The 10,009-nt window shown below is 56.1% G+C and overlaps 1 protein-coding gene across 1 annotated transcript; it reads right to left on the reverse strand.

Moving 5' to 3' along the window:
• Window positions 1-602: 602 nt before the first annotated feature.
• On the reverse strand, window positions 603-10,003 carry LOC113222880 (patatin-like phospholipase domain-containing protein 7). Its single transcript, XM_026452454.1, has 8 exons — window positions 9,563-10,003; window positions 7,173-7,247; window positions 6,906-6,993; window positions 6,430-6,509; window positions 4,331-4,422; window positions 4,039-4,179; window positions 3,250-3,409; window positions 603-1,327 (listed from the first exon to the last, which is right to left on the reverse strand). The coding sequence occupies exons 1-8, from the start codon at window positions 9,590-9,592 to the stop codon at window positions 1,154-1,156; spliced, it is 840 nt and encodes a 279-aa protein (XP_026308239.1). The 5' UTR covers window positions 9,593-10,003; the 3' UTR covers window positions 603-1,153.
• Window positions 10,004-10,009: the final 6 nt, after the last annotated feature.

The following is a 10,009-nucleotide window of genomic DNA, read 5'->3' on the forward strand; positions in this document are numbered from 1 at the left end:
ATGGCTCAGGCCTGTAATCCCAGCATTTTGGGAGGCTGAGGTAGGCTCCCACTTGAGCCCAGGAATTCAAGATCAGCCTGGCCAACATGGCAAAACCTCATCTCTATCTCTACAAAAAAATACAAAGTTAGCCAGGTGTGGTGGTGCACGCCTGCAGTCTCAGCTACTTCAGAAGCTGAGGTGAGAGAATCGCTTGAGCCCTGGAGGCGGAGGTTGCAATGAGCAAAGATCATGCCACTACCTAAGTAACAGAGCGAAACCCTGCCTAAAAAATGATAATCCTCGTGAATGTTGGGCACATGGGGTGATTTTTACTATTTTTGCACATTTTTGAACTGTCCCATAATAAAAAGTTAAAAATCATGAGACAACATGATACATGATTTTTATTTATTTATTTATTTGTTTTTGAGACAGTTTCACTCTTGTTGCCCAGACTGGAGCGCAGTGGCCTGATCTTGGCTCACTGCAACCTCTACCTCCCGGGTTCATGCGATTCTCCTGCCTCAGCCTCCCGAGTACCTGGGATTACTGGCGCCCGCCCCTACACCCAGGTAATTTTTGTATTTTTAGTAGAGATGGGGTTTCACCATGTTGGCCTTGCTGGTCTCAATCTCTCGACCTCGTGATCCACCCGCCTCGGCCTCCCAAAGTGCTGGGATTACAGGCGTGAGCCACCATGCTCAGCCCGGCAGCACCTTTCAAAATTACAAGTGTGCATCCCCTGGGACCCAGCAAGTCCACCCTAGAATTTATCCTGCAGATCAGGCTCCCGTACCGGCAACGATGGGCACAGGAGACCATTCACTGCAACAACGAAAAGCGAAAGACTGGGAGTCACAGAAAGACGGCGCCAGCAGGGAAGAGCCCAGCAGGACCTGCAGGAAACGGGGTGGCAGGTCCCCGGGGAGGGCCTTGGGCCTGAGGAGAAGAGAAACACCTTCCCTGTACGATGCTTTGTGCTTTTTGAATGCTGAACCACACGCATTTATTGCCCAGTTCAAAAACAGTCATTTAAGAGACAACTAAAACCCTTAACCACATGCCCGGCTATTCTTCAATGCACTGTGGCCAGAATGAAGCTCCCTCCTCCTTCCTCCCTCCGTCCTGGACCAAACCCCACTCCCCTCACGTCACTGTAGAGAACTGGCCTTTAACCACTGCCAGCTGTCCAGGCAAGACAGAGAAAACCAGGCCTCTTGGGCTGACCCAGGGGCGCTCTGAGGGCCAGGCAGCGGGGACTCACGGTGATGATGTCCAGGATGCTGAGCAGGCTGTGGACGCTGTCTCCCGCCAGAACCTCTTTCACCACCACCTCGGTGCCATCCTGTGATTGAAAAGCAGAGTGGGCGCCATCAGGTCCCGGACCGTGACGGCAGGGCATGGCGGAGGCTCAGCCCCGCCCAGCGCCGTGGGGCCACGGGCCTGCACCTCTGAGGCGCCATGACAGCAGCAAGTGACTCGGATGGAGGGCAGGGGACGAGACGGACCCGCTGGCCTCAGGGGTACAATGCGCAGGAAGCAGCGGCAAGGAAAACAGAGACGAAGGCGGAGACCCACCTCTCCATCCCACAACTCATCTTCAGTGTGGGGACTGAGGCAAAAGCTCGCAGAGCCTGTTTGTTTGCTGAACTAACTATAAGGGCTCCGAGGACCAATTCAGTTATTACCAGCCTAAATTCCAAAACTTTGATATAATTTTCCATCAGGTTAAAAAAAGAAAAGAAACCATACTATTTTGGTGATTTAACAATGTAAGCACTTCATCTCAGCTTGATCCAGGAAAATTCTTTATGAAATTGCCCAAATCTGGCCCCAGTCCCCTCCATGAGCCCCTCCCATCTAGTCCAGGCCAGAGGGACACGGGTTCTGGTCCTTCAGGAGGTCCCGCACGAGCAGCAACAAAAGCCTCTGCTTCATCAGCTGGGCGGCCCCATCCCCAGAAGCTACTGGCTCCAGCTTCCCCAGATGGGGGAACCAAGCCCCTTTCCCTCCCAATGACCCATCAAGTCCAGCCACAGATGAAGCGACAAACCTGAGAACCAAACACTTTGCCCAGCAGTACTTTTGGTCTAGAAACCCCGACAGGCCGTGCTGGAGCTGGCATGGGGTCAGTGCCCACTGCCGGGGCCACGGTTGGCAGGAGCCCTGCAGGTCAGGGCAATGATCACACAAAGCCCAGGGTCTGCTAAGTATGTGCTTTAAATGAGAACAAGCAATGCGAAGTCTGGGTCGCAACTGCCCGGACAGACAAAGCCACACCACCCTCCGGGGGAGCAACACACGCCGAAGAGGCCACGGCAGGGTCTGGCCCACACCCACCCCTGAGCAGCGATTCAAAGGGCAGAATTTAACAGAGGCAGGAAACAAGTATTGAGCTCCTACATGGATTCATACCTGAATTTTTTTTTTTTTTTTTTTTGAGACAGGGTCTCGCTCTGTCGCCCAGGCCGCAGTGCGGTGGCGTGAACACAGCTCACCGCAGCCTCGACCTCCCAGACTCAAGCGATCCTCCCACCTCAGCCCCCAGGTAGCTGGGACCACAGGTGCTACCACCATGCCTGGATAATTATTTTTTGCTTTTTGTAGAGATGGAGTCTCACTGTGTCGTCCAAGCTGGTCTCTAACCTGTGGGCTCAGGCGATCTTCCCACCGTGGACTTAATTATTTTCTTACAATTAAAATAATTTAATTTTGTTAGAAACCTGAAAATAGAGCAAGGGCTCAATTGATCATGGCAGATCAATACAGTGACTTACTACGAAACCATCAAAGGGAGTACTCCGAGGACTTGGAAGAAACATTTAAAACAGTTGCCAGGCCCAGGCCTCATGCCTGCAGTTCCAGTGCTCTGAGAGGCCAAGAAGGGAGAGTTGCCTGAGCACAGGAATTGCTGACCAGCCTGGGCAACAAAGTGAGACTCCATCTCCACAAAAAAATTTTAAAAGTGAGGCGGACGTGGTGACACACACCTGTAATCCCAGCTACTCGGGAGGCTGAGGCAGGAGGATCGCTTGAGCCCAGGAAATCGAGGCCTCAGTGAGCTGAGATCGCACCACTGCACTCCAGCCTGGGTGACAGAGTGAGACCCTGTCTCAAGAAATTAAATAAAATGTAATAAAAATAAAAATGGTGAGTTTTCCCCCAAAGAAACTAAAATCAAAATTTTGCCTCGCTTTTCAGTGGGAAACGTTTTAGAACCTGAGATGACAGACACGGAGGTGAGTGCCCCGCCACCCTGCGACTCACAGCGTCCTGGATGCAGACCTCCAGCCGCCCGTCCTGCACCACACAGATGCTGGGGTCTGGCGCCCCGGGCCGGAAGATGTGCTCTCCCTCCTGCAGCTGCACAAAGACGATGTGTTTGCAAAGCTCCAGGAACAGCGGCTTCTCAAAGTGGCCCAGGACCCTGCAAAAGCCAGAGGGCGCTGTGGAACGGCCTTCCAGGGGAGGAGGACGGTCTCTGCCAGAGTCTCGAGAGCTCACGGCCACCGACCCCACTGGCGCCACGCCTTGTGCTGTGGGTCCACACGGCTGACTAACAAACCACACGGCATCACTGCCAAACACAACTGTCAACTTCTGAAATTCCCATGAGCCTGTTTTCCATCAGCTCAGAGAACTTCTTGACCCGTGAACCTGAGCCACACGCACACGGGAGGAAGGCAAAGGTGGCCTCCAGGATGGTGAGCTGGGCCAGGGAGTGGAAGGGGTGCAGTCCAGGGGCCAGTCAGCAAGACGGGAGCACAGAGCAGAACCCAGGCTCCAGACTTTGGATCCACCACACCGTTCTCGCTCTTGCTCTGGGTTCATTGCTGAAGATGAAACACTAGGAAATTGTTCAACAGAACAAGAAAGACCTGGTGAAGGAGTCAGCAGACCACGAGGCCCTGCCACGGGGCACAGACACCAGTAGCCCCACGATGGGCTTTGCCAACCATCCTCCAACACAAGACAGCCAAGCTGGAGCCAGTCCCCAGTGAGAAGCTCGGGAGGACGGGAGCTGCAGCAGCCCTCGGGGCTCATCCCCGCTCTTACCGAACATTTTTCAGCATGTACAGAACTTCCGATGGTAGGTGAGAATTCTTCACGTCAAACTCCGTGAGGTCGGCCTCCAGCAGGGAGGGCGGGGGCTCCTTGGGCTGCAGGGCCGGGTATTCCTTCTTGAAACGCAGAATCCTACGAGGCAGAGACACACTAGCCTTGAGCAGACCAGGTGGGTTCAAAACCCACAGCGTCAGCAGCCGACACGCCAGGCAGCTCAGGGTTGGGGAGGCCAGCACTGTGGGGGGCACCCCAGGCAGGATGTGGTCTGAAGGACACTCAGTACCTCTTGGCCAAAGACAGCACCTTGGTCCTCTTCCTGGCCCGCTGCCGGGGCAGCGCAGTGTTCTCCACCAGGGTGTTGGGGAGCGTGGTCACCTGCAGAGCCAAGGGAGACACCAGGCACTGACCCTGCAAGCCGCAAGGTCTTCGTCACGGGGGTCAGTCCTCAGAACCTGCCTGTGAGCCTCCCGCAGGCCCAGCTTCAGCTCCTGGGGTCTGGCTGTGCCATTTCCCCACCCCGCCTGGCCTGTGAGGGAATGTTGGCGGTGAGTGATACAGCCCCACACATCCTTGGGATCATCCTCACTGTCCCCAAATAGCCAACCCTCCAGAGCTCCAGGGCTTCATGCTGGCTGGCCCCGCTGCCCCGAAGGCTGACATCCACTCCATCCTTGGCTTTTGTGCTGTTCAACACAACCCTTTCCTATAACCCTTTAAAGATCCACCACTGTCCCCACCGACCTTCCCCCATCACTTCCCCTGTGACCTGGGGCCACTGCCCACTCTGTCCCATATCTGGAACAGCCTTCTTCCCTTTTCTCAGGCAGTGCCTGCTTGACTGCCCAGAACAGCAGAGGCCTGGGTCACACCCTGTATGCTGGCAGGGCCACCTCACTCGGGCACCACTGCCTGCTGCCCTTCGGTCCAGAGCTGTCGGCCTCGCGGCTTTCCTCCCAGGCCCTCCGCTTCCCTGTCCTCTGTGGGGCCACTGGATGATGGTCGACACTCAACAGATCGCCTCCACTCTGCTCCAGATCGCCCCGCGCCCTGTCCCGGCCGCCCAAGGCTGTTCCAGACCCAGGGTACAGCAGCCCTAACTCGTCTGCCCTTTCACAGCACTTAACGCTGATGAGAACAGATGAGCCACAGACAGACATCCACTCCCTCCCCTCTTGAGTTTCTCAATTTTCTTTCTTTCTTTTTTTTTTTTTAGATGCAGTTTTGCTCTTGTTGCCCAGGCTGCAGTGCAGTGGCACGATCTCAATTCACCACAACCTCCGCCTCCCGGATTCAAACGATTCTCCTGCCTCAGCCTTCTGAGTAGCTGAGATTACAGGTGCCCATCACAACGCCCAGCTAATTTTTGTATTTTCAGTAGAGACGGGGTTTCACCATGTTGGCCAGGCTGGTCTCAAACTCCTGACCTCATGATCGGCCCACCTCAGCCTCCCAAAGTGCTAGGATTACAGGCGTGAGCCACCGCGCCCGGCCGAGTTTTTCAATTTTCTGTGAAGAACACGAATTAGTTCTACAATCAGAGAAAGGTAACAAAGATTGCTTTAAAGGGATCAGTCTGTGTGGTTTCTGTGAAGCTTCTGGGTGGTCTGTTGAGCACTTCCTGGGCCCTTCAGGAGTGCAAGGAGGCGGCCAGGGGAGGCCACTGACAACTCAACTGGCCAAAGACCAGGAAGGGTTAAACCAAGGCTGCTTATTCCCCAGATCGGGGCTTGTTGAACTCGGATTCCTGAGCCCCGGCCCAGGGATCTGTGTCTAGATTCCGGAACCACCCAGACACTCAAAGTGAGCCACGCAGCATTTAGCTTAGATCACACATGCCAGTAATCAGGGAACTTAGCCCCTCCAATCCCAGGGGATGGACTCTGTCCTCAGTCCAGCACCCCAAAGCCTGGCAGAGGCCTCCAAGCTCAACACCAGAGTCAGAAACCTCTGGCAGAGTGTGAGGCCCTCTGCACCCACCGGGCCCCAGCGATGTTCTTACAAAGCAGCTTTCTGTTCTCATTTCTTGTTAAAATAAACATCCACTCTGGGGGCAGACAGGACCTTCTCTCCCCTGCGGCCACTGTCCACCACAGACATTCCCGGAGCTGGCCCTTCAGGCCAGGGGGAGTTGAGGCCTGAGAGGGTGGGGGGTTACTTCTGGGTAAAACGCGCAGGATTCAGCTGGAGGAAGCAGACACTATTGGGCACGATTTATAATGTTCCCCAAACCCTGAGCCTGGTGGCAGAGCTGGGAAGCCGGGGACACGGCAGCACACGCCAAGCACTGCGCGGACTGGGGGCAGCCTGCAGCAGGAGGGGTCCCTCCCACAGGGGCCTGCTCCGGGAAGCCGTGTGCAACCTGGGGCCCCAAGCACCAGCTACCTTCCTCATGATCTTCCGGCCGTAAAACATCACTTTGTCTCTCTTTCGGAACCGGTACTGAGGAGTGGGCTGTGCTTGTCCTGCAGGGGAATGAAGAGACGGCCTGAGGCAGAGCCATGGCACAGGCCTCGTCCTGGACATGCAGGTGTGGCACAGTCAGTACTCTCGTCCCCGCCAGTACCTGGCCATACTCAGACAGCATGAGAGAAGAGGGCCTGGGTGACAGGCTCGTCTCCAACAAAGGGGGCTCTCCCCTCTTCCCACTGAAGCCTTGCTCAGGAGAGGAGAACAGAAAGGGCTCTGAACAGACTTGGCTTCCTGGAACCGACGTGCTCAGCCTGAGCCCAGATGGGCCACTGGATTCTAGCCAAACCCACCGTGGACTTGAGGGCCCCTCCCAGGGACTCAGAACACATCCCAAGGCACCCACACTTTCCCCCAACCCCCGAGGCCAGAGTCAGAACCAAGATACTCACGAAATGGGCTAAGCCTTCTGAACGTGAAAAGGATGAGAACACCAGCCAAGACCAGGGCCAGAAGGGCTCCAACCGCAATCCCCGCCAGCTGGCCAAGAGTGGAGACATGGTGCCCATCAGCAAGGCCACAAAACTAACCCTAGCCCTAAGCCTGCCCCCACCCCAACCACAGGCTGGGCAGGAATGAGCCAGGGGATGGGAGCAGGGAGGGGTGAAAAAGGCCACGGCCCATCCAGGTCTGGCCCCAGGGAAGTGTGAGGTAATTACCATGGTGGACGGTGAACCTTCCTCCGTGAACCACAGCCCCCAAGAGTGCAGAGCGGTGCCCAGGCAGAAGCCAGCCTGCAGCAGAGAGCATGGGGTCAGGGGGGCATGGACGGGCTTCCCAGCCCAGACTTGCTCAGAGCAGCAAGAGGAGAGCTGGGAGTTAGGAGAGAAGTCAGCAGCCCCGGAGACTTCCAGCAAGCAGTGATCTCGCCCGGGGTGCCGGGGTCCTCTGAGCCCCCTGCTACGAAGCATTCAGAGAGCAATCTGGCTTCCTCGGTCACTGGCACACAGCGGTGCAGGGCCATCACTAACACACCTGCATGCTGGTGACACGATCCCTGGGATGCAGGTCTCAGGGAGCAGGCCCGGCCACAGGGGAGGCCAACCCCCCTCTCAGTGTCCCCTCAGCCCCAGCAGGAACAGTGCTTGAAACCCCTATGAGCCATCTGGATTCTGAGAACATTTAACACCAGTTCACATGCCAGACAAGGAGGCAGCGGCGGCCGAGAGGGAGGCCGAGAAGGCTCTGTGTGCTGCCATCTCCTGGAGCAGCGGGACTTCAGAAGTCCAGGTCCACGGGAGGGAGGGAAGAGAGGGTGAGGACAGGATGCTGAGTGAGCGACAGCAGAGGACACTGCTGGTTCCCCAAGAGGTGAAAGAGAAAACAAGAAGACACCAGCCAGACAAGGCAGCCCTCTCCATTCCTGCTGGCATCACATCTTCCTCCCAGGCAGCCAGGAACTGGATAGGGCAGGGGGAGGCCGCTGGTTCAGCCTGCAAGTTTCCACACAAGAGCCGAGGCCTAAAGCAGCACCCACCCATGTCTCCTGCTACAGAGAAGCAGGACTCCCATCCATGTCAGAAAATCCAGGGAAGGGCTGGGCGTGGTGGCTCACGCCTGCAATCCCAGCACTTTGGGAGGCTGAGGCGGGCGGATCACGAGTCAGGAGATTGAGACCATCCTGGCTAACATGGTGAAACCCCGTCTCTACTAAAAATTCAAAAATTAGCCGGGCGTGGTGGTGGCGCCTATGGTCCCAGCTACTCAGGAGGCTGAGGCAGGAGAATGGCGTGAACCCGGGAGGCGGAGCTTGCAGTGAGCCGAGATTGTGCCACTGCACTCCAGCCTGGGCGACAGAGCGAGACTCGGTCTCAAAAAAAAAAAAAAAAAGAAAAAAAGAAAATCCAGGGAAGTCAGAAGAGCACTCAGAAATGCATTTCAAAGACACAATTCTGCACCAAGACAGAATAAGGATGTGCCCAGAAAGCTGAGGCCTTTGAACTTGGTTCAGAAGGCAAATACAAGCCCTGGGAGCTTCTGCTTCAGGACAGGGGCACCCCTACGCTCACTCTCAATCAGTGGGGTGCACAGAAGCACCTACAACCATGTCCTTCACTTAAGGAAGCGAAGTGAGTCCCTCTGAGCCCAGCAACTGCTTCTGGGACAGATTATCCAAGGAAGGCCTATCACACAATGGCCCATGAGCTGGTCACACGCTCTCCTGCAGTGGAGCAGCTCAGCCTTTTCTAGCTTTTCACTGTTGCTTTAATGGGTCTAGTTTTCTGGTTTAGGAAAAAAGGCCTTTGTGATGTGGCTACAGATGTTAGACTAAGAAAAAGAGTCTAGGGCCCGGCACAGTGGCCCACACCTGTAATCCCAGCACTTTGGGAGGCCTAGGCAGGCAGATCACTAAGTCAAGAGTTCGAGACCAGCCTGGCCAGCATGGTGAAACCTGGCCTCTACTAAGAATACAAAAATTAGCCGGGTGTGGTGGCATGTGCCTGTAGTCCCAGCTACTGGGGAGGCTGAGGTAGGAGAATCGCTTGAACCCAGGAGGCGGAGGCCGCAGTGAGCCAAGATCACACCATTGCACTCCAGCCTGGGTGACAGAGCAAGACTCCGTCTTGGGGAAAAAATAAAAAAGAAAGAAAGAAAAAGATTCTAAGCAAAACCATCAGGCAAAGTCCTAAGGGGAAACTGGAATTAGCAACTGTGACTTTAGGAGAAGAAAAGACAAGGCCTCAGGCAATGCCCATGGGCCCCCGCTGGCTGTCCCCCCCCCCCCCCCCCCCGCGAAAAAAACCCCCCCCCCCCCCCCCTGCCGCCCCCCCCCCCCCCGCTCATGGGCCCCCGCTGGCTGTCCCCCCTGTGAAAAAATGCCCATGGGCCCCGCTGGCTGTCCTCGGTGTGAACTCACGCGTCTAACACGCGCTGGTAGCTGTGACAGGCGGCAGAGAGGGGCCAGAACCACCACTCCCACAGTCCTCAGGCACCAAGAAGCCACCGGGCCAAAGAGCGCGGCAGAGCAGTCGCCAAGAGGACCCTTCTCTGGGTCCAGAAATGCCCCCCAACTGGGAAGTCCAGGGATCTGGCCCCCTGAGTTACATACCTCTGGGCTGTCATCTTTCTCTTCCTCCATGGACAGAAACAGAAAAAACTCAGCCTGAGAAAATCAGACAGCCTGAGGCAAACAAGGGCACACCTCTACCCGCTCACGCTCACACCCGGACAGCTGTGGTCTCAGACTTCTCCCTGGGTTCCTTTTCAAGTCAAATCATGTTTCACTGAAAGGTAAATCCCGCTGAAAAAGTCTGTTCTACAGGAAAAGCAGGTGTCTTTTGAGAATCATCTGTCCTCTGTTAGGAGCCACTTCCTTCCCTCTGTAAACAGCCCTCACGTGGCTGTCCTGGAACCCAGAACAGCAGCCAGATGGGGCGGCTCCAAGCAGGTCAAGAGGAGCCAGGCCCAGCGCGGCGGGGGTAGGGGCAGCGCTGCCTTCCGGAAAAGCACGGCTGGAGGGGAGATGACGATGGCGGGGCTGGATCCGGGGTGTGGG

This window comes from Piliocolobus tephrosceles, unplaced genomic scaffold (genome assembly GCF_002776525.5).
Source record: "Piliocolobus tephrosceles isolate RC106 unplaced genomic scaffold, ASM277652v3 unscaffolded_35921, whole genome shotgun sequence".
Taxonomy (NCBI): domain Eukaryota; kingdom Metazoa; phylum Chordata; class Mammalia; order Primates; family Cercopithecidae; genus Piliocolobus; species Piliocolobus tephrosceles.